Raw genomic sequence first — 25,964 nt, forward strand, 5'->3', positions numbered from 1 at the left:
GACATGCAATGCAGCACGGAGAAAGCAGGAGACCTCTGTAAAGACTCCCGTCTCACTCGACGTCATGTCCATGCTGCCGAGTCGGTCCCAAGCAGATGAGCCCAGCCGGGCCTGCTCTCCATCCTACGCTTCGTAGATCGGAGAAGCTGGCCAAGGCTGCGATGCCATGGTCGGGCTCCGAATCGGTGCCGGCGTAGCATACGACGCAAGATCGACGATGCTGCGCCGAATTCGTCTCTTTGCGTCGTCAGGAGAGCCCTGAGGAGTTCCCATCGCAAAGTGCGGCTTCCGTCTCATGTCGCAGGCGTCCCACATAGAGAGATCCGGGGTCTCGACAAGACGCTGCCGCCGTTCATCTGGGTCCATCGTCCTCGCCGCCACGTTGTAGATTCGTACCGCCCAAGTCATGGTTTCGCCCGATCATCATCATCATCATCATCATCATCATCGTAGTCGGCCTGTCCCAGCCTCCATCCAGCCGGCGCATCTCGATTCTCAACCGCCCACGTGTGCACACCCAGTGTCACCGTCCCTCGCTCACCCATCAAGAGCGATCCGCCAAGGATGCGTGCCGTCGAACCGCGGGTCCCAGAGTAACCAGCCATCCAAGATGCTCGGGCATCGGGAGGCATCTGTCCCCTGGGCCACAAGCACCCAGACACGGCAACGGCAGCCCATCGATTCCGTCGGTCAAGCGCGGCGAGGCCCACAGGGGACGCCCCAAGGTCTCCGTACAGCATCGTCGGTTCGCCACAAGACAGGACGGGCCTGCATGCAACCCTTCCCGTCTGCCCCCCCTTCGCCTTCGCCTTGGCCTTCCTGCGGCCCGGAGACGTGAACGCCGCCCTGCGTGGTGACGATGCGGTGCGGCGCGAACGACCGCCGGGAACGTGCAGAGAGCAGAAGTCGGCTCACAATCTGCTCATTCGGGGGCGTGAACTGCATGCAGCCCGCAGGGAAGGAAGCCCCGACGGCCAAGAGGAAGGAACTGGGGCCCGGCCGTCCACGACTCCAAAGTCCCGTGACAAAAGGCCGGCAGCCTCGCAGCCCGTGCATGAGTCATGACCACAAGCTCATGCAGGCCTGATCACGACAGAATCGAAACCCAGACGTGTAGTCCTTGTATAGAGATGTACATATTTAGAAATCCCGTCTAGCCATAGTAGTACAACTCGCGCTTTTTCATCTTTCTTTTGCCTGGCAGTCCTCATCCCCCCCCCTTAACCCCCTTCCTCCTCCTCCTCCGAGGGGCCGTCCAGTCCCGTCCCATCCATCTCAAACATGCAAGCTCGTCTAGCAACAGCCAACCACCGATGAAAAGCTTGAGCTTGTTAGTCGCCGCCTAGCTGTTCAAGTTCATCCACAACAGAGAGAAAAAGCCAAAAAAAAAAAAAAAAAAGCATTCAGCAATGGTTCCACGCGCCCAGCACTCCTAGTCGTCCTGTGAAATTTCCCCTTTATTCTGTTGATACAACTGCGGGCACCGGCGCAAACAGCATCGTCGTCCAAGAAGAACAAAAACTTTCAAGGTGGCATAATAGTGTGCCGTCCCATCACTCATCTCATGCATCAACCATGCCGTCCGCGATTGCTAGGCGTTGTTTGGCCGTCTTGGCTCGTTTCCCCGTCGTCTTCCCCCGTCCCCTCTTGCCCTTCGTATCGCTCTCAGCAGGCGTTGCTGTGCCAGACGCTCCAGCTCTGCTGCCGTCATCAAAATGTCCTTCGCCTGAGCAGTGGTCAGCATCATGCCGTCAGAGCCATTCACAATCAAAACGTAGACGGCAACCCTACCTTCGTGATACATGTCATCCAAGCTCGCCGGAGCTTCCGCCTTCTTGCGCTTTCCGCCTCTCTTTTTCTGTTTGTCGTACTCTCCCGACTCCAGGAGCTCCTTCTCACGGCGTTCAATCATCTCAGCCTGCTCGTCATCAGCCAGCCACATGGCGATGTCACGGTTGCGGTTCTCGGGCGCGCGGCGACCAGAGAAGTCAACACTGGCACCGCCTCCCTGAATAACGACACGTTGGACTTCTTCCTTTTGAAGAGCTCTTTTGCGGATCCTCTCTTCAATGGTACCACGGGTAATGAGACGATAGACAGTGACTTGTTTCGTTTGGCCCAATCTGTGGGCTCGGTCCATGGCCTGCGAGTCAATGGTCGGGTTCCAATCCGAGTCGTAAAAGATGACAGTGTCGGCAGAAGTGAGATTGATTCCTAAACCACCCGCACGTGTGGATAGCAAGAAGATGAAGATTTCGGGTCGAGTCTGGAAATCGTGAACAGTGTCACGTCGATCCTCCAATTTGGTCGACCCATCGAGACGGCAATACTTGTAGTTGCGGTACGTAAGATACTCCTCCATCATGTCAATCATACGAGTCATCTGGAAGTACAACAGGACTCGGTGACCATCGTTCTTGAGCTTGAACAACAACTCATCAAGCTTGGCCAGCTTGCCACTGTCCGTGACAAATTTACGCATGGAGGGAACCACGAATTCCGTGAAGCGCTTCCTCTCGCTGTCGGGCTTGGGGAGAAGGCTGCGCGAAGGGTATAACTCGAGAGGCACCTTTTGTTCGATGAGTGATTTCTCCTCCGCAAAATTAGGACCGTAGAGTACCCTGCGGATTGCAGGGTTGAACATCATCTCTTGCCGTTCTCTGACGGCGCTAATGCTGTTGCATGAGACCTCAACGGGAGGGGCCGACACACGGGATCGACCGGCAGTCTCCAGCCTGGTCAGGCCAGAGTCATTGTAACTGCTGCGAGCAACATTCATCAGATTGTTGAGAATCCCTTCGTTCGTAATTTCAGCAAGGGGACGACGATTTCCCCTGGCGCAAATTTGGAACAGGGCGTGCGCAGGGGGAAAAGTCTCATCCCCGTCTTCGTCGTAGACGATTGACATTTGGTCGATTCCATCACTCTTTTGCAGCTCATTTGCTGCCCGCGTGAAGAGGCTGTCGTGCGTGGCCCTGTAGACGTCTCCGGGGGAGGCATCTGCGAAACGAAGCCAAGAGAATGCCCTTGACTCTTGCGCATTCTCGTGCACATGATCAGGGGAATAAATGTTCATCATGTGGTTCAGAGCCTTGTTGCGCCATCCAGCCTTGGCATTGTCGCTCGAGGCCTTACTGAGACGGCCACCGTCCGTCCAGATCAGTGCTGGGAGCTCAAAATTGACGAGACTTCGGGTAGAGTAGCCTGCGGTAACGGTACTTCCTTCTCGCACAAACGAGGCAGTTTCGGCAAAGTAGCCAAACGAATACGGGGCTGTCACTTCGGCACGCTCAAACAGATCCGGGTGATTGCACACTTTCCGGAACTGCATGACCAAGTTCATGAGGGTGCCCGAATCCTGGTCGTCCCCGAGTGTGGCTTTTTCAACGAGGTCCATGATGTTGATCTGGTTCCGGAGGTTGGTGTAGTACGCCCGCTGTCTATGTGTAAGATTGCAGAACACATCCAATTCAATCTTATCACCAAGCTCCTTTTGCACATGTTTCTTGACACGGCGGAGCATAAAAGGCTTCAAAATCATGTGCAAACGCTTGAGCTGGTCTTCGTTGAGCTTTGTGTTACTCTGCGCATGAGACTCGATGTCCTTGGAAAACCATTCGCTGAATTCGTCGTGGGAGTCGAAAAGAGACGGCATGATGAAGTGAAGCAGCGCCCACAATTCCTGCATGTTGTTCTGAATAGGAGTACCAGTAAGCAAGAGCCTGTTGCGGCAATGAAAGCCCAGCAGCGACTTCCATCGGGAGCTCTGCGAGCTCTTGATGGCCTGAGCTTCGTCAAGAATCATGTACTGCCATCGCATCTTTTGAAAATATGCCACATCAGAAACAACTAGTTGGTACGACGTCACACAGACGTGGAAGGCGGCGTCCTTGCGATATGTCGAGTGCTTCCTGTCCCAGAACTTGCGAAGGACTTTGCGGTCCGGCGCACTACCCCAGTATGGGAGAATCTTGAATTCGGGAACAAACTTGGCGATTTCCTGTTGCCAATTGTGCAACGTTGAGGCGGGTGCAACAACCAGAAACGGTCCCCAGATGTCGTGTTTCTCAGCAAGGTACGCCATGACCGAGATTGACTGCACCGTCTTTCCGAGACCCATCTCATCAGCCAGGATGCCGTTGATGCCCTGTTCGTATAGGTTGACCAGCCAGTTGAGACCCTTGAGCTGATACTCCTTGAGCTGCGCGTTGATAAGCTTGGGCTGCTCGACTTCCATTTCTCCCAGACCTGTAGGATTCTGGAAGTTCATCTCGCCTTCTTCATCCATGTCCAGGCCACCTTCATTGTTGAAGGCGCGTGCTTTCTTTTGCGCCTCTGCAATGGCATTCTGAGCATTCGCCATGGCAGCGGCCTGCAACTGGGTCTCGTCCTCATTGTCAAAGTCTAGGTTCTCGAAGTCGGTAACTCTGTCTCCGACAGGGCCAGTTGGTTCCGCAATGTCGAGCTTGTTTTGGGGTACTTCGCCGCTGGGCTTGGCAATGTCAGGGTTATCAGTGCTTCGCTCTACTTCATCAGTCTTGATCTTCTTCCCAATAAAGTGAGAGTACAGTTCGGTTTGAGAGATGAGGAAGTTGAGCTTTCTCTTCTGGCGAGCTGCTTCACGGTCTGCTTCCTCTCGTCGCGCGTTTTCAATCTCTTGCTTCTCGGCGGCCTTGCGCAAGTCACGCTCTTCACGTTCGTTGCGTTTCCAGAAGCCCATCATGTCACGCATGACTCGCTTGGCACGTGCCTGGAGATCCTTGGTGCCCTTGTTGGTCCGCAGCTGCCATCGCTTAGCTTCTTTCGATGCCAGAATGGCCGTCTTCTTGAGGTTGGAAGCCTTTGTCGCGTAGGAATCGACGGCCATCTTGAACGTCTTGTTGACATCCTTACGAGCCATGTCGCGCCAAATCTGCTCGTAGATCTGATTGTAGCCCTTGGACGTGAACTTCTTCTCCTGTTCGGAAACCTCGTCCTTCTTCTCCTTGACAGGCTCCTTGCTCTCTTTAGCCTTCTCAGTGTCCTTTTCCTTTTCCTTGTCCTTTTCCTTGGGGCGGCCCTTGATCTTGATTCGGACCTTACTCTCCTCCTTGGGAGGAAGTTCCTTGCCCGCATCAAGCAGGGCTTGGGCGGCCTCGGCAGAGTCCTTTTCGGCCTTCTTCTGCTCCTTGGATTTCTTGAGGCGACCTCCTTTGCCTCGGCCCTTTTTAGGAGTCTCGGCATCTGAAGCTAGAAAACTAGACATGGTGCCGCCCTCCAAGTTGAGCTCCAGATTGCGCGCCGGCCCTTTGATGCCCTTTTGAAGAATAAGTTTGGTCTGCTGTGCCTTTTTGTTTGCACGCTCGGCATCGCGCAAGTGCTTCTGGCGCTCGTTTTCGTCCTCGGCGGCGTTTGCTCTGGCCAAGGCCGCTTCTTTGAGTTCAATGGTGACAGCCATGGACTTCTCACGACGCCGCTTTCGCTGCATATCCTTTTTGCGCTCCTTCTCGGCAAAGAGCTCCTGCTCGCGAACCTCATGAAGCGCCTGGTCATAGAAGACATCGTCGTATCGCCGCTTGCCGAGTTCCGAGTGGAGAGCCAGTTTTTTTGCCGCTTGTTTGGTGTATTCATTGCGCCGAAGACGTCCCTGTTCGGCGTCGAAATCGATCATGACGCGTCTGCGCTTTTGAGCACGCTCCTTGTATTCTTGCTCGTCAAATTCAGTCGGGTCGAGGCTCGATACGTCATTCTCAATCTGAATTTCAGAGTTTGATATCTTCTTCTCCATCTCACTGGACCAGGTCTTGGTAGCCTTGGGCTGGCCATTTGCTAGGCGTTTCGAGGCTGATCGAGGTTGGGGCGACTCTCTCTTGATTGAAGAACGGCGCTTACCCTTGGGGGCTTCGGCTTCCCGGATATCCGATGCTCGACCTTTTGTTGGGCGTCGACCGGGCTTCTTCCTCACAACTGATTCGGTTTTTCTGACCCGGGCAGGTTCGGGCTCAGCCTCGACATCCCTCTCTGGCTCGATTTCAGTGTCACCATCTTGCTCCGGCTCAGGGGCCCCTGGAGTGTGAGCTCGCGGCTCGGGTGCAGTCTTCGGAGCAGGTTCAGCACTGGACAAAATATTGGAAAAGGACATGGGATCAGCCGATCGACCAGGGGTCTGTATTTGCATCAGATTAGCAGGAATGCCTCCACCAACAAGTTCTGCGGCTGCTCGAGATGACAAATGATACGAACAGGGCGGACAAAGTGTCAAAGGCGGCTTACATTCGTCGATGATGCAGGCGCCGGTTTTGATGGGGAGGCCGCCCGAGGCTCTGACTTGATGATGGTTGACATGGCTGGGGAGCCGTTGGTGGTTGAGTTCAAAGTGACCGCGGGTACATGTCTTTGTGAAGGCGAAGCGAGTTGGGCTGTGCGGCTCGGTGGGCTGTGAGAGCCAGCAGGCAAGCTCGGGTGGGGGTGGGAGAGCGGGCTTCGCGGCCTGGTGTATGACTGCCTAGGCGGCGTGTAATGGCCGTTGTTGTTGCTGTAGTATGAAGATGAAGGGTGTTGGTCGGCAGGTTTCAGATCGTAGGGGTAAGGGTCGCGGGGAGCCTGTGGCGGTCGGTTCAGATTAGTGCAAGTCAGAAAACGGGCAATGCGAACAAGCCGCAGTCATGGTCGTCATTAACACGAGTGATGGGTTTTTTTTCCGCCGATTCTGTGACGCAAGCTCCAAGATGGCAAAGTTTCAAAGCGGCATTGCAGATAGCTCCGCCAAGCACGGCTTTGATGAAGGGAGTGCTCTTTTCATTAAATTTGTTTTTCTTTTTATTGGCAGGTTCCGCGTTGGTGATGTTGAGGGAGGAGAGCAGAAGGGCAAAAGGCAGCCGGGAGGAGGACAGAGCACGGAGCAGAGAGAAGAAAGTGGAATTATCGGTTGGTTTGGCCAGGTGTTGCAATTTTGAAAGGAAAGAGGCAACAAGTGCCGTGCACGAGTCAAATGAAAAAAAAAGAAGTGGATTGAGCTCGGGCAGCGGCTTACCTTTGGCGTGGAGTTCTGGGGCGCGTTGTGCCAGGAGTCGGATACCCTGCGCTCCTTGGTGGTGTCCGTCGTGGGGTCATAGACTCGACCTGATGCCGGCTTCTCGCGAGTGTGATGATGGGACTGATGATGAGAATCAGGTGACGAAGCTGCCGGCGGGTAGTAACTGGATGCCGACGAGGCCGGGGGGCGTCGAGGCGACATGGGGGGTGCTCCGTGCTGGTGACGATGATCGCGGGTATTAGACATGGACGGATTCGACGTCGACGGGGGAGGCAACGGCGGAGGAGCCCCGGCGCCGGCGGATGTCGAGGATGAGGACGCCATCAGGGCGACGATGCTATACCGGCGGCAGCGGCGGCTGCAGAGCCGTGGCCGTGGCCGTGGGAGCGGGCGTGAGCGTGGCCAGCGTGGCCGCGGTGACGATGTCTGCCGCGGTGGTGGGCGACCGAGTTGAGCAGCAGCGGCGACAGCCTCGGGGGCGAGGGGACGGGCGGGCTGGCGGCGGCGTCGTGGTTGCGATTGCGGTGATGAAGGCCGCTGCCCGTGTTGCTGATGCCGGCGGTGGTGTTGCGGCCAGGAGATGAAAAGGGAGGAGGAGCCTGGAAGGTCGAGGCAGAGGCAGAGGCAGAGGCAGAGGCAGAGGCCGAGTTGGCGTGGGCGTTGGCGTTGGCGTGGGCGTGGGCGTGGGCGAGGACGTGGGCGGAGCCCATCGGTACGGCTGGTGAGCGCAGGCGGAAGCTGGCCGTGGTTGAATCAAGGTGTCGGTGCGCGGCGCTCCCTGCATCCGCCACGTCGCGGCCGTCCTGGGCCTCGTCGCGCTCGTGGCCAAGTGCCTCGTCGCCTCTGCCATGGCCATGCGCCCGGTGCGGCACCGTCGACCGGAAGCTGTTCATGCCAGCGGCTGCGATGCTCTCCAGGCTCCCGACGCGCACGAGGGCTTCTATGGCTGTGGCACAGCCTGACTGGCCGAGAGAGATGCACGCAACGCACGGCAGATCAACAAGCAGGCGGCGCCTTGGATCTTGCCTCGTGGTCTGTAACCGATCAAGACTTGTCCAGCTACGATCCGTGGAAACTTTCTTGTTTCTCTTTTCCCCCCCCCTTGTTTCCTTGAAGGAAAAAAAAAAGTTTGGTCTCGCGCGCCGACCCCACACGTGCGAGAACGGGCCAAAAAAGAAGGCAGATGTTGTCGCGCGTGAGGGATCTATGTCGGTATCTGGCCAGGTCAGAGAATTCGACGATGCCTGCTCTTCTCCCCCGGCGTGGAGGCGCAAGCCCGGTCTCGGCCCAGGATACAGACTGCAGCGAGTACGGAGTACCCCAGGTCGAATGCAGGATGCAAATTCCTTGTGCTCACGCACAAGAAGTCGTGTCTGGATGGGCCTCGCCAATTGCCAAAAGACGGGGGGTGGGGAGCAAAATTTGACTTTTCTTTTTTTTTTTTTTTTTTTTTGAGCGCCAAGGGCGGGTTGACAGGGCAGACGTGGTGTTCCGGTGACGGGAATGTGTTCAATGCATGTTCAGGTTCGGAGTCCTATGCTGCAAAGTTCCCTGAGATGTGATTTCCCAGCAAGGACCAGGGCAAGCGGCGATGACGGCGTTGACGGCCCACGGTAGAGATGAGCGGGAGAGACCACGGAATGACGGGAGACGTGAGGGGGGACAAGCGCAAGAGAGAAACTACACACAAGGCCGAGTCGTGATGGCGTATGATGCTGCAGCAGGGCCCAGCTGGGCATTCTAGTCTGGCGTGTTGGCCTTGAACCATTGCTGGACTACGCAGATGTACTCTCAGCACGGGATGATGGAGCGTGGAGTGCATGCACAGTACAGGCTGAGCAGTGAAGATGAGGCTGAGGATGACGATGACGATGATGATGATGATGATGATGATGTACGTACCTGGGACCTATGGACCCCAGGACCCAGACCCAAGACGGGCTGTTATGCACGGCATAACAATCGCCAGGTTCGTCAGAAAGCGGCGGCAAGCGGCGGCAAGCTACGAGAGTAATAATCGCTGCGGACTGCGTACTTGACTTGAAATATGCATTGTTGACCCATCGCTCAGCAAACAGTCAACCCTGGTCCCTCGGGGCCTCAGGACTCAGCAGTCGGGAGTCAGGACGAGCCAGGACACTGCCAAAGTAAAAAAAGCCCCGACGGAAAGGGGGACCCGCCTCCCTCCAATCAGCCAAAACCTCGACCTGTCCTTGTCCTGGAACCACAACCACGCAAACTCCTACTCGCACGCCCGACAGGAATTTCCCCCATTTGAACCCGGCGTCTCCCCTCAAAAGCCAACGCCAACGAACACACTGTCGTCCGCCACGGCGACCCGCGGTGAAATGCCTCCCCGCACCCTGCCACGCCGACTTTATCAAACCAAACATGCACCCCAGCCGCAGTATCTACCAGTCTTCAGAGACATTGTCCAGGACCACGCGGGAACCAGACGCGGGAACCAGCCTGCGGCCAATCAGCAGTCGCCCTCGGCTCTGACATGCACGTATGCGGTATGCGGAATCTGTCAGCGGCAGCTACCACTTGCTACTCCGTACTCCGTACGGTCCTGCGGATGCAAGTTCCCCGGCCAGGCACTCCGCACCGTGACCAGTGCCCACAGGCCATCCAGAGACAGGGCTGCCTCACTGGGCCCACGTCCGCCACGACGTGATGAAAGGACCTGTACGGAGTAGCTAGGGAGTACCGGGTACCGAGCATGTCAACACTCAAACTTTGTCAGCACAGCCCCGGGGCCCGTACACAGCACCCGCGCATGCCGTGGCACAGTACGGAGTAAGTAGTTAGTAACTACTACGTGGCAGCGGCGCGGGCTGCAGTCATCTTTTTGTTTTCCAATTGGTAGAAAATAACTAACATGTGCTCCGTCCGGGATCCGTCCGACAACGGGGCCCTCTAGAGTCTCTCTTTGCTCGCTCGAGACGCACTTGGACTGTCCGTCCATCCTCATCAATGCCCGCCAGCCCGCCAACAAACACGCAAGGATTGAGCCATGCAGTGGTGGTTGGTGGCGGCGGCTTCAAACAAGAGAAGGAAAGGCGGGGTGGGTCGCAGCCGCACCGATTTCTTTCCAAGGCTCCAGAGCCTCCTTCCTCCCATGTTGATGATGTCTCGTGTCCAAGGTAAAGGCAGTACGGCTCCATGTGGTTGATCCTCGCTGCCAGGGAGGCTGCACTCCGAATAGAGCAAGCAGGCTCTCCATGCAGTCTCAATGTTGGCTAGTCCACAATTTCAAGAGCGCTTACTCGCAGACTAAATTGTGTAAAAGTCACTCGGTTCTTTGGTACACGTCAAATCTGTATCCACCAATTACGTTGCAAAAAGTCAAGTTCTTTTGTGTCGATGTCTGCTGCTTGAACAGAGCGTTGGAGCTTCGACTGCCCCCTCCTCTCCCCCCACCCAAAAAAAAAAGAAAAGAATTGGAAAATGTGCCGAGTCTATCCCATAACACAAACATCTGGTCATGAATGCATGCAACTCGCATCTAAAAGGGTATCGCGACCACGCCTCAGCGTCTATGCGGCAACTCCTGTTCATGTCATGCCTGATGACAGTGCCGCCCGCCGCTATTATCCCATGTCGTCGCAAACCCCATCATGCCATTTTCATCGTACCGTCTATGCCCAAATATTCAATCTTATTTCCATCCTCAAAACGGAAGTCAATTACACAGCACCAGCTGAAATCATCTTCTTGCGCAGATAATTCTTGTAGTCGCCGATAGTGCCGTCCCAAGCCTGAATGGTCTGGTTCTCGCAAACAAGAATCTGCTTGGCAATCTTATCCAAAAGTCTGTTGCGCAGTCAGCCATCAAATCAAACCTTTTTCGAAACAAAGCAGAATTGGCACATACCGGAAGTCGTGGGAAACGACGACAACACCGCCACTAAAGGCGTTGATGGCATCAGCCAGACTGTCAATAGTAGGGATATCAAGACCGTTGGTAGGCTCGTCAAGTAGAAGCATGTTCGGACCATCAATGGCCAGCAGGGCAAAGACAATTCTGCTCTTCTGGCCCTCGGAGAGGGTACCCATCAGAGCAGTCTGAGAATCACCAGTCAACCCATATCGGCCAAGCTGCTGACGCCAGTACTGGTAATCCTGAGACTTATCCTTGTACTTGTCTCGTACAAAGTCAAGAGCGGACTTGGTGAGATCCAGCTGCTCGGCACTGTGCTGCGAGTAGAGGCCAAGCTTCAAATGTGTGTGGCGGGTGACGGAGCCCCCGGTGGGTGATAGCTTGCCAGTCATCAGTCGCAGCAGTGTAGATTTGCCAACGCCGTTGGGGCCGACAAGGGCGGTCCGGGAGTCCATGTCGAAACCAAGGTCCAGGTTGCGATACAGGTCATCAGCTGGGTCTCCAGAATAAGAGAAGGTGACATTGTCAAACGACAAAACGGGAGGGGGCAACTTTTCCACGTCAGCAAATCGAAAGGTGAAGACCTTGTCGGGAGTGACGGGCTGAATGAAGCCGTCAGCCTCCATCTTGTCCAGAATCTTCTGTCGTGACTTGGCCTGTCTGACCAAGTTGGCGTAGGTACCTGCGCTGGCAATAAACTTTTTGATGTGGGCAATTTCTTCTTGCTGCTTGGTGTAGGCTTTCATCTGGTTCGTCTCATTCTCGGCGCGGGTCTTATGATAAGAGTCGTAGTTACCACCATAGTATTGGAGAAGTCTTTCTCGCATATCAATCATATTGGTGCACACGCCGTTGAGGAAGTCCATCGAGTGTGAAACAAGAACAAGGGTACGATCCCACTTCTTGAGGTACTCTTCGAGCCAGACGCAAGCCTCGAGATCCAAGTGAGCGGTTGGGTCGTCGAGCAGCAACAGCGAAGGCTTCACGAATAGGGCCTTGGCGAGAGCAACACGCATTCTCCAACCACCAGACATGTCCTTGGTCTTCTTGTGGATGGTCTTCTTGTTGAATCCCAGACCAGTCAGGATGAGTGAGGCACGAGTGGCAAAGGTCGAGGGATCCATCTTATCCATATGCTGTGGGACGGAGTAGGTTAGCAGATTGTTCAAGGGTGCATAGTCTTGAGGGGTCACGTACGTCGTAAAGGTCGATTAGAACGGGGCTTTCGGGGCCCTCGTCCTCAAGTAGCTTCTCAGCAAGCTTGTCAAGACGCTCAAGTTCCATTTCGGCTTCCTTGACAACCCATTCAAGAGCACCGAGGTCGCTGGGGGGAGCACCCTCATTCAGAAGATATATATCAATGTGTTCGGGAATGGGGAACTCCCGAGCAGCGATGGCTTTGAGAAGTGTGCTCTTTCCGCAACCGTTTTCACCGAGGAGACCGTATCGGCGGCCGAAGGACAATTCCAGAGTCGAGTCGGTGATGAGGACGCGGCCGTGAAACACCAAGCTGGTACTGGTAATCTTGACATCCTTGCTAGCATGGGTCGATGCCAAAACGCCGGTGGTGACTCGATCCGAGATGCCATGCTTGTCCATCTGCTCAGCGAGACGCTTCACCTCGTCCAACTTCTCTCCAGAAGTGGCGGGGACATCGTCTTGGATGACATTGCCGTTGGCATCGAGCTCGGGTTCCTGGGCCTTTGCCTTGGCGCCCTTTGCGCCCTTGGTTTTGCCCTCGGCAGCCTTCTTGGCGAGTCTCTTTTCCTTGGAAGCAGAAGGCATATTGGCGGTCAAAAATAGAAAACAGCCACGAGGAACGGTGGGTTCAAAAGGGAAAAAAGAGAAAGAGAGAAAGAACAGCCAAAGAGAAGGTCGTCGGGCTCAAGGACGTTAGGAATCCGATGGCTGTGTTCGTCGTGCGTGACTTGGTTACCGCAACACGAATAATCGACCAGAAAACACGGGTGATCTGGTCCTGGAGAGAAAAATGATGAGCCAAGCGGCAAGAGTGTTGCACGCCCGAACGTAGACTTTGCTGGCAAGAGCCGTCTAAAAGATAAATGGAGGCGGGGTGTGTTTTTGCATGGTGGGGCGCGGCCAGAAATTTTTGGTTCGATAAGACTCTCTGACTAAGGCAGGTAGACAGGGCACACAAAATACCTTCCCTGGCGGAACCCGTCGCCACCGCGGCGGAAGTTTGTTTCGAGGTAGGCAAGGCTAAAAGAGCTGCTCTCCATGTGGCTCTATCGCAGCGTGAGGTCCGATGGAACCATCATCGCCATCATTCCGACGATCCGTACTTCTGGTTGCACTTATTCATTGCAGCATCTTTTTGTGATTTTGGTGGATGGGCAGATGCTGGCTTGACGTCATTTTTGTGCCTTCCGTTCTCTGCCTGATAAGATTCTGATAAAAAAAATTTTGCCACGTACCAAGCTTCCTACCTACCCTACAGCGATTGGTATAGCTGGCCTACCGTTGCCCGCGGGTGGCATGTTTGTAATTTGACCGCCAGTATTTTGCAGGACCGTAGAATTCAGCAGTGAGCAAACTGTCTGTCTATCATTCATTCAAGTCAGGACAGCAGAGGGTAAAAAATAATTATATTGCTGTCGCAGACAAGAGGGTCCTTGCCGTGAGGGCCGCAATTTGCCGGCTCACGACAAGCAGATGAATATGCTCTCACCGACACACACAGAGCATTGCGGGAGGGTGCTGCGCTCCTTTTACTTTTCGTGGAATCCTCAGTTTAGGGGAGACTTGCTGCATGGCAACGCCGCTATCTAGACGCTGCATCTTTTGCATAAATTTATTCGTGTTGTGTTGCTATGGCGCCAGGCAGCAGATGAGACTAAAAATGCGTTGTGAACAAGTCTGGCTTTGTGCTCCTGTTACAATCGCTCAGCCGAGGACGGAAGAAACGTACTGACTTTTCACTGGAGATGCTGGAATTTTTTTTTAAAAAAGCTCAAAAACAGAGATTACTAACTATATTGTTCGATAGTGAATAGGCACCGAATTACAATGATCAGACTAGGCATCAACGTCTCGATCTAGGCCGTCATATGCCGTCCCCGTCTTCAAACCAACATCCCTCGTCCCCGCCATCCGCGGAGTTGCTGCGTCGTATTGCTCAAAGGTGACTTCGGCAAGCCTGCCCGGGTCGTCGATCGAACCGGGCTCCGAGTTGAATGCCTTTTGAATGCCATCCTGTACCTTTTGGTGGTCAAACCCGCCCTCCTTCAGATTCTTGCCCCGAGGGCCGCCTTTATACTTGACGTATTGGCTGCTGACGTATGACGGCGCAGGTTCAGCGTTGGAATTGCGCTCATCCAAGTAAGGGTCGACCCCGGCGGGAGCCTTTCCGGGCTCGGCATCACGGTTCTTGGCGAATTCACCGCCGGCTCTGTATGATTCGGCTGCTAGGGAATCGTCTGGGACTCTGCCGGCAGCCTCGCGCGTGACGGGGGCGTCTTTCCCTAGATTGACCTGAGACCGCTTAGCTCTGAGTGAATCAAATTGCGGAATTCCACTTGTCTCGCCGATGATGAATTACCTTGGTTCCTGCACTAGGCGCACCGCGACGAGTTTGAGCCGAAGACATGGTGGAAAAAACGAGGACCAGATGCAGTGATGCTGTGTGTTTAGAACTTGTCGATATGGTGCCTCGTTGAGCGTTTGCACATGATGATATACGTCTCGTGATTTATTCAGGAGCTCCCCATTTATCTGGCTACTAGAGCAGTCTTTTGGCATGACATCATGGCGCATCATCACCATCGCCGGCGGAGAAGATTCTCACATGGCCAAGCTGCTTGTTGGTCAAGATGCCCCCAAAACGCCTAATTACATCATCGCCAGACTCTGCGAGCATGTGTACCCCACAGGGAGGAAGTATGATTCATTTGAAGAGATGCGAAAAGGGATTGGACGACCCGATAACGTCTTGTTAAAATATTTGATGAGGAATTTCTCGGACGAACTTCCCGGCGGCGACTGGCTCTGGCATGACGCACTTTATAGTCGAACATGTGTGTGAGCCAGCAACTGGCGAATCTGCAACATTAGTGGTACAATTTCCAACAATGTCCGACACAACTCGAATCCGCCCGTGTCCGAAACCATTTCATTGCGGCGAATACTCGATTTGGTGTGGTGGGCGTGGCCGCGTTCGGACGACGTCATGGAATTGTGGTTCAAAATGTTCCAGCACGAGGGCAGGCGCAACAGATGCTGTAGCCGGGAAAAGAATTATGGGGAAAAGACCGGCCAACGCTACGGTGAGATGAAAGGCGGCCAAAGACGATGATGAAGCTCGTGGCTGATTGGAGCGGAGCTCGACGTCTCGACATGTTGGCACGATTAGCAATGAGAACATGGCAGCAGCCGCCGCCGTCAAAGCGCAAGAAGAACGGCCGGCACGTGAGGAAAGAGCCGTCGACTTGACCAGGGTCCGTGACAGCCATTTGCCACGACAGACGGACTCTGGCCGAAAATTCTCAAGTACGGCGGTCACGTTTATCGAGGTTGGTCTGCTGGTGATTCTCAACTGACAAGACGAAGACGAAGAAAACGTGGAACCGTCCAAGGAGCGCGCAACGGTCCGAGTGCAGCGGTCAGTTGTCTTCAATATTGTCTTACTGGTGTCTCCAATGTTGTGGCACGCCACCAGTTCTCGGCGCGTGACGCCCTGAAGCGGCCACCTCGTGACGGTTCCAGCAATATCATTACTTGGAAAGAGCAAAGGCATGCCGGAAGGAACTATTATATAAATCACATGTGATACCATCTCGAAGGCTGGAGAGTTGGACAATGCCCGCAATTGTCCAACTTGGACACGTCGCGGATCGAAGCAGCATTCTGATGAACGAGTACAGCCACCTCTACAAACACAAACACGCACACAGGCGCGAAAATGGGACGACTTGTATATGACGACGGACGCTACTATCGCGACCCTCAACATCCTCGACAGCCTCACCCCAGCAGCGTTATCCATACAACACACCGTATGTGGGACTATGTTTTGTACGGCGTTGGGACCGCTTACTGCAAGATCCGGGGGCGGTGATGGTCCAGCCCGTCCGGCGCTTGAGGAAATGACGCGCCTGGGAGTCTGGGACCACGGCCTGGTAGTTTGTTGCTTGACAATGGGCATGGAAGAATCGACAGAGCTGGCCAACAGGCCCGACAAAGCCAAGTCAGCTAGAGGGATGAAATTAACTTGGTATTTTGAATGAAGATGAGTACTTGGCCTCTTGGCCGAAATTTCAAGACCTTGCCATGGGCTGCTTGGCGGAAGAAGCCAAGAAAGGAGAGTTGCCCCGGCAGTCCCTCTCTTCTTATTAAAAAGCTCGCCGTCCAGTGCCCAGTGACCAGTGACCAGTGACTTGGCTGCGATCCTGGCTTGGCCGCTCGAGGAGCCCGGGGACAAGGCCGATGACTTTGGTTGACGCGTAATCCAGGTGTGAAGGAGAGTCGGGCGCGGAAGTAGCAACAGCAACAGCATTCAACATTGATGCGGCCTCGGTTCAACCGTCGTCGAGATCGTGTCCTCTCTGACAGGACGGGCAGATGTGTGTGTCCAGGGCGTGGTCCAGGGCGGGTCCAGCGCTGGGCCCAGATCTGACCGTTGCCGGTCTCCAGTCTCCACTGGGGCCATGGAACCGGCAAGTGGCCGGTGTGAAATGTGATGCCGTCTCGTTGACGCCTTCCGCCTTCCGCCTTCCGCCTGTTGCCGAATCTTCATCTTTATTTGGTGGACAAGGTAAAATAAAATAGTCAGCCCGCTGAACATGGAGGCCTGAGCCAATCAAGCTCGTCGCCGGACCCCTGGGCCCTGGCTGTCCCTCTTCTCGTCCGGCTGTTGCCCTCTCGTCTCTTCTTCCACCATGGCTGCGGCTCAAACCACACTCTTTTACCCTTTATTGTTTTTTTTTTGTTTTTTTTTTGCTTTGTGATGTCTTCTCCATCATCGTCATCATCACAGTCTTGTTTTCATTGATACGTGTCTAATTTTTACCAATAGAGGTTGGCCGCTTCGTTTGTTACTGGCACTGCTTTATCGTGCATCGCGCGCCAACTCAAATTCGAATCACATTCTTGACTCTCCTTGAACTTAATTGCCAAGAAGTCTTTTCTCTTGTTTTATCATATACTTGCAATTGCTTTCTACGTCGAGAACAAGCCTTAGCATTAGCAGCATCTGAATCACATCCCCATGGGTCTTGCTAACCTTTCTTGGGGCCTCCTTGCCATCGCAGGGAGCGCCGTGGCCGCCGAATTTCAGCCCATCATTGCCAAGGTCCGTTCACAGCATCTCTTGTTGCTTTTCCTCTGATACGAAAGCACTGGGTTCCTGACAATGGCAGTTGCTTCCGTACAGGGTTCCAAGTTTTTCTACCAAAACGGAACCCAGTTCTACATAAAGGGCATCGCTTACCAGCAGGAATTCAGTCCCGGAGCTTCTACCACCGCTTCAGGGAATTTTATCGACTCCGGTGCTGATGAGCTGGCTTGCAAGCGCGACGGCCCTATTCTCAAGGAGGCCGGCGCCAGTACTCTCCGATTCTACGGCAGCGATCCCGCGGCAAACCACGATGCATGCATGAGGGTGTTCCGGGACCTTGGCCTTTATGTCATCATCGATATCGGTGTGCCTGGCAAATCAATCAACCGTGATGATCCTCACTGGGACATAGACCTGTATGAACATTTCACTGCCGTCATTGATACCATGTCCCAGTACGACAATGTGATCGGCTTCATTGCCGGCAACGAGGTCTCCAACTCCAAGAACAACACTGAAGCTTCTGCCTACGTCAAAGCCGCTATCCGAGACATGAGGGCCTACATCAAGAACAACAAGAAGATTACGAGACAGCTGTTTGTCGGCGTCGCTGCCAACCATGATCCAGATATCCTCGAACCTCTGGTTCAATACTTCGCTTGCGACGACGGCACGGACTTTTTTGGCATCAATGTCTACTCTTGGTGCGGAAAGAGCTCCATACGGCAGTCTGGCTACGATCAGCTATCCAAGTTATTCGAGAACTACACTGTCCCCGTCATGTTTGCCGAGTACGGTTGCAACACCGTCGGCGGCGGCGCCAACCGTTTTTTCCACGAAACCACGGCTCTCTACTCCGAGGACATGACCAGAGTCTTCAGTGGCGGTTTCGTCTACATGTACCACCAGGAAGCCAACGACTATGGCCTGGTCGAGGTCTCCAACGGCAAGGCCACCAAGCTCAAGGCCTTTTACGCCCTGAAGAAGAAGCTCAACGAGGCCAAGCCCAAGACGATGGAAATTTCCGACTACACGCCTGGGGGCAAGGCGAACGAGTGCCCCGAGTTGGCCGACAACTGGCGGGCTAACAAGCGTCTCCCTCGTACCCCCGACAAGAGTCTCTGCTATTGCGCGTTTGACACCAGAGGTTGTGTCGGCAACTCGGACATCTCCGCCAAGCGAACCAGTGACATCTTTGGGTACATCTGCGGAGAATCTCCTGAAATTTGCGCTTCTATCGACGGCAATGCCACCACTGGCAGATACGGCATCTTCAGCATGTGCAGCGCCAGGGAGAAGCTTGCCGTTGTTGTCGATGGTCATTACAACAAGCAAAAGAAGGCAAAGGATGCTTGCAACTTTGGTGGCTCTGTCCACATCCAGAGTGCCAAGTCGGAGCGTTCCTGCACCGCCGCCTTGGCCAAGGCCAGCAGCGACGCCGACAAGAAGGGCGCTACAGCCATGGACACTGACGACAGTTTCGCCGTTCATGGCGCTCCGGTTGCCCACGTCTTGGCTATTGGTGACTTTTCCATTGGCCTCTACATGTTGGTGGCCCTCTGCGTTGGTGCTGGCATGGTTGCTCTGTAACTCGTGTCATGTACATGCACGCCTTGGCGGAGGTTGTCACCAGGGCGTGGGCGTGGATGGTGTGTGATTCTGGTACTCGTTAAGCTGTCGTCTTTGGACCATTTTGTACCAAGCATCGTTGAATGCTGCCTGCTGTTGGCAGCACAATAGAAATAAATTGAACCATTTCTTCAAAGACGTGCGCACGTGGTCCACGTCCAATGCCTTGGGGTGACGCCACTCTTGACACATTGTCCGACAGCCGCGCGCCCCGCACAGACAGACGTACTCCGTACAGACCGGGAGATCATCTGCAGATGCTTGTTACACGGCATAGTCACCAGCGACGTACCCTCAGCCACCGACGTTTCATCAACATCAACGTACTCGGTACGGAGCAAGACGTCTTGGACTCCAGCACCGTTGCACCTTCGCCCAAGGCAGTGTATCGACCATGGCAGACTCATCCAAACGAAGCACAAGTTCGGAGGAGAAGCTGGCACCCGCGACTGCTGACGTCGCAAAGGAAACCGCGGTACGCAAGAAGAGGCCGTGACTCGAACTAGGGTCGGAGCGCCGCCGGGCTGCGAGCTGATGACGTTGCAGAAACCTTGCTCAAACTGTGGCCGGGCCCAGGGGCACGGGGATAAATGTGCACTCAAGTATAGGAATTGTTGGACATACGGGATAAAGAAGCAGGAGGAATCAAGGTAATGGAATGCAATGCGGCAGTCCAGGGCTCGCAGGTGCTGAGGTGACAACCTAGATAGAACGTACGTAGTTCTGATAAATGCTGTATGCAATGTCGGAAGCTTTGACTTGATGCGGGGGAAGCAATCGATTGAACGTGTCTTTTTATTTTTATTTTTATTTTTTATTTTTATCTTAATTTTTTTCTTCTCACGAGCGGCGCCTTGTTGTTGCCATTGTCACATGACGTTTGCATGGCGTTCATCCCCGACTTGACGTCACACGGCAACCGACAAACTCGAATATTCATCGCCAACATCTTTTCCAAGTACTAACTTAACTTTCACGTCAGAAGCTGCTGTACTGCCGAGTATCCCCTACACGCACGTCGTCATCGCTTAAAACGTCCCTACACGACGAGCGGCCAGCTATGCCGTCCGTGCCGCAGACTGACGGGGCAGACTCGGTGTCACTTGATCGGCCCTCATTCCTCCATGACTTGAGAGCATTCTCAAGAGAGTGGATTCGACTAAATGGTCTTGATGTTCTTGTTATGCTAGCTGTGGGTGGCCTGAGTTTCGGCGTACGTGCCGCCACGAGCCCTCGCTCCAACTTATCCCGTGCCTGGCTGACACGAGACTCTTGCAGATATATCACGCCCCGAACAGGGGAGTGCGAACCTTTCCCATCACGTTCGACGGCTCAGGGGACATCGTGTACCCCGAATGGGCCTACCCTTACCGCGGCTGGATTGTGCCGGCATGGGTCTTGGGGGCGGCCTCCATCCTGGGCCCCGTGCTCGTCTACCTCGTCGCCCAGATCCAAGTCAAGTCGGCCTGGGACGCTAGCAATGCCATCATGGGCACGCTGTGGGCCGTGACGCTCGGCACCTTCTTCCACGTGGTCATCAAGCAGCTCATCGGCGGATTCCGGCCGTACTTTCTGGACGTGTGCCGGCCGGACGTTTCCCTGGCAGAGACACACAACAGGTCGGGACTGAACGCGGTTGGGTTCCAGCAAGTCATGTACACGACGGACATATGCACGCAGACCAACGCCTCGCGACTCAAAGACGCCGTGACGTCATTTCCGAGTGGCCATTCGACTGCTGCCTTTGCCGGCTTTGTGTTTTTGCTGCTGTGGTTGAACGCGAAGCTGAAGGTCTGGGCGGACCACAAGCCGGCGTTTTGGAAGCTGGGTCTCGTCATGGCGCCGCTGCTTGTGGCGGTGACGATGGCGTGCTCGCTCACTATTGACGCGGCGCACAACTGGTACGACATCGTTGGCGGATCGATGATCGGCACCGTGACGGCCGTCGCCTCGTACCGGTGTACGTATGCTGCCGTGCTGGACTGGCGGTTTAACCATTTGCCGCTGCGAGAGACTGAGCCTTTCGCGTACGACTGCGATATCGTCACGCAGACAGTCACGCGTAGCGTCGGGTGGGGAGTCGGCATGGACGGCTCAAGTGAGCCGGGTGAGGGTGAGCGGCGTGGATTTTGGACACGCTACCCTATGGGAGCAAGCACCTATGCAGGGGAGACGGCTGTCGAGGGCAGGCCGAAAAGGCGGGCGTTGTATAACAGGGTCGATGGGCTTGGTGTATGAGAGCTTCGTCGAGGGCATTCTGAGTGCGTACCCTGATTACTATGGATGGAGGACACTGCATGTTTGTACCCCTAGTTGGAGCCTTGCCCTTTCTTTTCATGTACCTTCTTTCTCTTCGCTCGTCTGGTCAAGAACAAGGCCCTCACCGTCCCGGTATATCTCGGTGTATCAATCCGACTTCTTTCGTAGCCTTCTCTTATGTTGAACCCAACCACTGACCACGCGGCACCTCCATGTCTCGGATGCCCATGTCCCCCGCCCCTAGTGGCCAGCAGCCATGGCCGCCTCCCGCTCCTTGAGGATCTTTGCCGTCGACGGCCGGCCCTTCAACTTGTCCATCCAGGCGTCGTAGGCGTCAAAGCCCGACAGGTCCAGCAGGTCGCCGGCGATGCTGGACACGGCCACGGCCCACGGGACGAACATGAGGTCGGCGTACGTCACCTTGTCGCCGACCAGGTACGCCGTCTTGTGCTTCTTGAGGTGCGCGTCGATGACGCCCGTCACGCGGCGGACCTCGCTGGCGTACCGGTCCACGGCGGACTGGATCTTCTCCGGGTGGTACCGCGAGAACCAGATGAGCTGGCCGAAGTACGGGCCCTGGCCCGACATCTGGAAGTGCGCCCACACGCGGGTCTGGTACTTTTCCCGCGTGCTCGCGTACTGCAGCTTGTTGGCCGTGTCGTACGTGTCGACGAGGTAGTCGATGATGGCGCCGGACTGCGAGGTCATTTCTTAGCACGAGCACGGGATGAGGGGTCGTCTTCTTCGTCTTCTTCTTCTCCTCACCTCCCAGAGGGTAATGTCCGTGTTGGGGTCCTCGAGGGCGGGGACGCGGCCGTTGGGGTTGAGCGAGATGAAGGGCTCCTGCTTGACTTGCTTGAAGTCGAGGAACTCGTTCTTGTAGGGGAGGCCGAGCTCCTCGAGGATGAGGGCGACTTTCCACGGGTTGGGGCCGGCCGCGTGGGAGTGGAGGGTCATGGGCTTGAGGTCGGCCATCTCTTTCTGGGGGGGCACTGGCACCGGTGATGGATGCTTTACTCGGTGAGCTTTTCGGGGTTTGAGCTTGTGTTTGAGGTTGGCGAGGTTGTGGGATCGAGAGCCGGCGGATTTGGGTTCCAGAGCCGGGAGGCACACGTGCGTATATGTATTTCCCTCCTTCTCTTTTGCGCTTGGACGGTTGCGGTTGAACTGTACGAGAGGGCGGATAGCAGAGCTAACCGGTCTCGATTGGGTCCTGTCCTGTCCACGGAAGCTCCGAGGGCGGGCTTGGAGCCAGCCAGCGAAGAGGGCATCTAGCCATGGCCTGTGGACCAAGCCGAGTAGCTTTCCGATCGGCCGCGGTGCTGATTATAAATTCAACGCCAGCTCGGCACGAGAAGTTGCCGATGGCTGGCTCTAGCCATCTCGTGTTGCGGGGTTCATGATGCCACGGCGGAGGGGGGAGATGGAGATGACGACGGCTACAAGGTTTCAAGGTCGCGCTCGGGCCGCGCAGACACAGCAACGAACCACCACAATTGGGAAAGGTAGGGTCCATTTGGTCCTCATCGCTTGGTCTCGCCGTTTTCGTGTCGCCGCGAGTCGCTCGCCGATGATAGCCAGACAGGGTTAGGGTTAGGCGGGAGATACGTGTGCTGCTGCAGGTCTTGGGTGGTTCCGGCACAAGCAGCTAACAAGACGTGTAGTCAAGTATGCCATGGGGCGGCCGGATAAATCGTCACCCCTATTCATCCTAATTGCGTTGGTCCGTTTGTCGTCATCCGCCTAGTCGTGGATACATGATCCCGGCAAATGCTGGGGAGTGGTAGTCGTGATGGCGCTAGATTGCAAGTTATACTTTATTCATGTATCATTAGTGTCTCGCCGTGGATGCAGTTGCGTCTTTTCTAGGCCGTAGTGTTTATTGTGTTGTTGCTCGCGGCAAAGGAATAAAGTCTGGTGCTTCATTTCCCCATGCATGGCTGAAACAACCGCTCCAAGCGGGAATCGAGACGGGCGCTTGCTTTTGTCTCTCATCTTCGGCCTAGAGCTCGGGAGGCGGAAGTCGGTCGGATCATGTTAGCTTGTCGAAAGTCGAAACCCGACTCTACTCGCGACGTCTAAACGGAGCACGGAGAATAAGAGTCAAAACGACAAGAGGCACCGAGGATTGGAGCCGTGAATAGCAATATTCATTTTCACAGCCACAACCTTGGCTATGAAATCAATGCGAGGCCTTTCCCCCCTCACTACTTGTGACATTAAGTCGTTATGACAAATGGTAGGCGGTATAATTGACTTGATGCCATAACTCGCAGATAATGCTAGGCTGTCCTCGTCGTCATTCATCCAAAACCAGACTGATCTCCGTGTCCAACCGTTCCAAGTCCAATACGGATTGGCATGCGTAACCTCCGTCATGTTCGACACCGCTTAACAGATTGTCGAGTCACCGTTGCCAAGTCTCTCCGACTAATGCCCCGTACGAAAGGGTCATTGATATCCGACCTAATTCCCCAACATCACAACGTCCCCTTCATATCATGCGCTCAGAACGTTTGAAAGTGCAGCCGTTACCGACCGGCTCAGAAAACCTTGCCACCGCACTGAGCACAGAATGGCGTTGTGGAAGCGTTGCCACAACTACCTCAATACCGCGCCGTCTCCCCATGCTGCATCGCACCAGGCTCGATATTCTGATACACCGGAGCAGCCGTCTGTGATTTCATCGGATCTGCATTATGAGGTTGCTGGAAATAATTCTGCGCTGCCGTCTGTGTCGGTACGGCGGCATACACGTTGTTCACGGGCGGCGGGTTGACGTAGGTGACCGTTGTCGACGACTGGGCGCGGTTCCTCCCCTTCACGCACCAAATGATGAGAAGAACCCAGGCGGTCAACTTGAGCAGACTGGCAATCACGAAACAGGCGATGGCCCCGTACCAATTGCCATCGGTGTAGTAGCCCAAGCCGTCGTAGCTAGAAACCCATGCGCCCATGAGACCTCCCCCAATGATGAAGAAGATGATGGCCGCAATGAAGAAGGAGATTGGCCACCAGCGCGACATGCCTTGTCTCGCGGGAACACATTGCTGCTGCACAATCGTTTGGTCCTGCGGGCTGGTCATTTCGTACGCCATTTTGGTGATGAAGACGATGGCCAGATGAGCAAATGGCCAAGGAGAAGCCCGTCTCGGGGCCGGGACGTATAAAAAGACCTGCGACCTCCGAGATGATTCCTCCAAATTTGCCAACCTACTCCGTTGAGATGCTCGACAGCTGAATCCGTAATTTCGGGCTGCGTGTTGTTCCGGGAGGGCAGCGGGAAACCGGCACGCACTTCAGCCTTGGTGATGATTGTCAGCTTCAACCTCATTCGACCATTTGATGTTGACCCAGCAGAAGCTGTAGCATGAGGCGCCGACGCGGCGACGTTTGACAGCTTGCCAGCACAGCGTGGCAAGCTTAGCGCAGCCCTATTCCACGGGGTAGCTGAGGCTGAGATGCACAAACTTGGAAGCATTGCTTCTTCGAGCTCGTTTTATTGCTGTTTGCTACGGCAGTCAGACAATGCCGCGGGCCGCCACGACTTCAGCCCTGCCTATTGTGAACTCTATGGGGCAATTTTCGGGCTAGACTTGCATTGTCACCATTGGCGCCTCAAACACAGGTCAGTCTTTCTCTGGTCCAGTGTCTAAATATGAGCATCGAGTGGCTTACTACCTTTCGGATTCCCACTTGAGATCCTTAGAAATCCTACCATCATGTGATGCTTTACGATCCCAACGGATCAGTTTGACACCTGTAGTATTTTGAGACCCCATTTCGATTCGCCTGAACCCTGGCGAGGGTCTTTGAATTGGATGCCAGCATCCCGGCCGCCTTGGTTCTGGCTTGCCCGGCGGCCTGATGCTGAGTGGCGCCAGAATCGGATGGCCACTGAGTCACGTCCCTGTTTGACCCTCTTCTGCCGAGTGATTTGATAGTCGGCGAGGCATGGACTTGAAGAAAATGTAGCCCGTGTCGACGGAATACCGGAAGAAATGACCCGACACGGAGTAATCAAACGGCAAACCGGTGTTTAACCGCTTACTGACACTCCACCTCCAACATCTCTGGGCGCAAACAATTCGATAGAAACATCGTGCTGGTAGCAGCATCAGCTTTTTCTTCTCTCACAAAATGGATCCGACGAGCTCAACTTGAGGCCATGGGCTATCCTGTCACTGCTACCTTCAAGTGGAAGTCAGCTGACGGCTTACATCAGATCTTTGAGGCTGTCGCGCAGTCGCGCAGTCACCTAGTCGTCCCTGCGGCTCGATCGGAGACGGTCAGTGTCGCACCGACCGGCAGCACTCAAACATGTTGACCGAAAAGGCCAAAGACAAGGAAATGGGCCACTGAAGGTAAAGGCTGTTTGCCTTACCTGTCGGTGCGTTCTCCATCGTGCGGCCAACACCCATATACTCACGGCTCAGGACTCATGTTAACTGGGTGCGTCTTTTGCAGCGCGCGCCGTGCCAAATGCGATGTATCCGAGCCAATTGCGCAAAGCTGTACGTCATTAGGACGAGATTGCGGCGGATATACACATGATGGTGGCCTGGACGCTCCCGTGTCGCATCTGCCAGCCGACCCGGACATATATGCACCCCTGGAATTGAAGGCAGTTAACAAGGGGGGGGATCAAGTGTCAGAATGTGCCTCCACGCGCCAGTCCATGCGTTTTTGGCGGTAATGGCTGCGACGTGAGGGAATCGGAAGTTTGGCAGGCTTGTGTGAGGGCGTCACCAAGAAGGAAGAACGGGACCCGCTGTCGGCGTCCTGGAGTGACAGTCGCCGGACCGTCTCTCGTGGGTGTTCGTGTGTTCCCGGCGCTTTATCTGATAATCTTGACGCGTGTCATGTCGAGTCACCTGTTGGCACCA

The 25,964-nt window shown here is 54.9% G+C and overlaps 8 protein-coding genes across 8 annotated transcripts; 2 read left to right on the forward strand and 6 right to left on the reverse strand.

The window, feature by feature from the left end:
- Positions 1 to 1,562: 1,562 nt before the first annotated feature.
- MAM_04824 (SNF2-related protein) lies at positions 1,563 to 7,216 on the reverse strand (the record flags this gene model as incomplete). Its single annotated transcript, XM_040823622.1, has 4 exons — positions 1,563 to 1,726; positions 1,792 to 6,145; positions 6,253 to 6,582; positions 7,013 to 7,216. 4 exons carry the CDS (start codon positions 7,214 to 7,216, stop codon positions 1,563 to 1,565), a joined length of 5,052 nt encoding a protein of 1,683 aa, XP_040678293.1.
- A 122-nt stretch (positions 7,217 to 7,338) lies between these two features.
- On the reverse strand, positions 7,339 to 7,908 carry MAM_04825 (uncharacterized protein; the record flags this gene model as incomplete). The annotated part of the gene is made up of 1 exon (XM_040823623.1): positions 7,339 to 7,908. The coding sequence occupies one exon, from the start codon at positions 7,906 to 7,908 to the stop codon at positions 7,339 to 7,341; it is 570 nt and encodes a 189-aa protein (XP_040678294.1).
- Positions 7,909 to 10,704: 2,796 nt separating this feature from the next.
- Positions 10,705 to 12,683, reverse strand: MAM_04826 (ATP-binding cassette sub-family F member 2; the record flags this gene model as incomplete). Its single annotated transcript, XM_040823624.1, has 3 exons — positions 10,705 to 10,831; positions 10,893 to 12,034; positions 12,096 to 12,683. 3 exons carry the CDS (start codon positions 12,681 to 12,683, stop codon positions 10,705 to 10,707), a joined length of 1,857 nt encoding a protein of 618 aa, XP_040678295.1.
- Positions 12,684 to 13,934: 1,251 nt separating this feature from the next.
- Positions 13,935 to 14,505, reverse strand: MAM_04827 (uncharacterized protein; the record flags this gene model as incomplete). Its single annotated transcript, XM_040823625.1, has 2 exons — positions 13,935 to 14,390; positions 14,458 to 14,505. The coding sequence occupies 2 exons, from the start codon at positions 14,503 to 14,505 to the stop codon at positions 13,935 to 13,937; spliced, it is 504 nt and encodes a 167-aa protein (XP_040678296.1).
- Positions 14,506 to 17,121: 2,616 nt separating this feature from the next.
- Positions 17,122 to 18,780, forward strand: MAM_04828 (beta-1,3-glucanosyltransferase; the record flags this gene model as incomplete). The annotated part of the gene is made up of 2 exons (XM_040823626.1): positions 17,122 to 17,205; positions 17,287 to 18,780. The coding sequence occupies 2 exons, from the start codon at positions 17,122 to 17,124 to the stop codon at positions 18,778 to 18,780; spliced, it is 1,578 nt and encodes a 525-aa protein (XP_040678297.1).
- A 433-nt stretch (positions 18,781 to 19,213) lies between these two features.
- Positions 19,214 to 21,057, forward strand: MAM_04829 (phosphatidic acid phosphatase beta; the record flags this gene model as incomplete). Its single annotated transcript, XM_040823627.1, has 3 exons — positions 19,214 to 19,294; positions 19,802 to 20,032; positions 20,098 to 21,057. The coding sequence occupies 3 exons, from the start codon at positions 19,214 to 19,216 to the stop codon at positions 21,055 to 21,057; spliced, it is 1,272 nt and encodes a 423-aa protein (XP_040678298.1).
- Positions 21,058 to 21,318: 261 nt separating this feature from the next.
- MAM_04830 (glutathione-s-transferase theta, gst) lies at positions 21,319 to 22,053 on the reverse strand (the record flags this gene model as incomplete). The annotated part of the gene is made up of 2 exons (XM_040823628.1): positions 21,319 to 21,774; positions 21,844 to 22,053. 2 exons carry the CDS (start codon positions 22,051 to 22,053, stop codon positions 21,319 to 21,321), a joined length of 666 nt encoding a protein of 221 aa, XP_040678299.1.
- Positions 22,054 to 23,684: 1,631 nt separating this feature from the next.
- On the reverse strand, positions 23,685 to 24,176 carry MAM_04831 (uncharacterized protein; the record flags this gene model as incomplete). Its single annotated transcript, XM_040823629.1, has 1 exon — positions 23,685 to 24,176. One exon carries the CDS (start codon positions 24,174 to 24,176, stop codon positions 23,685 to 23,687), a length of 492 nt encoding a protein of 163 aa, XP_040678300.1.
- Positions 24,177 to 25,964: the final 1,788 nt, after the last annotated feature.

This window comes from Metarhizium album (assembly GCF_000804445.1).
Source record: "Metarhizium album ARSEF 1941 chromosome Unknown scaffold_11, whole genome shotgun sequence".
NCBI lineage: Eukaryota > Fungi > Ascomycota > Sordariomycetes > Hypocreales > Clavicipitaceae > Metarhizium > Metarhizium album.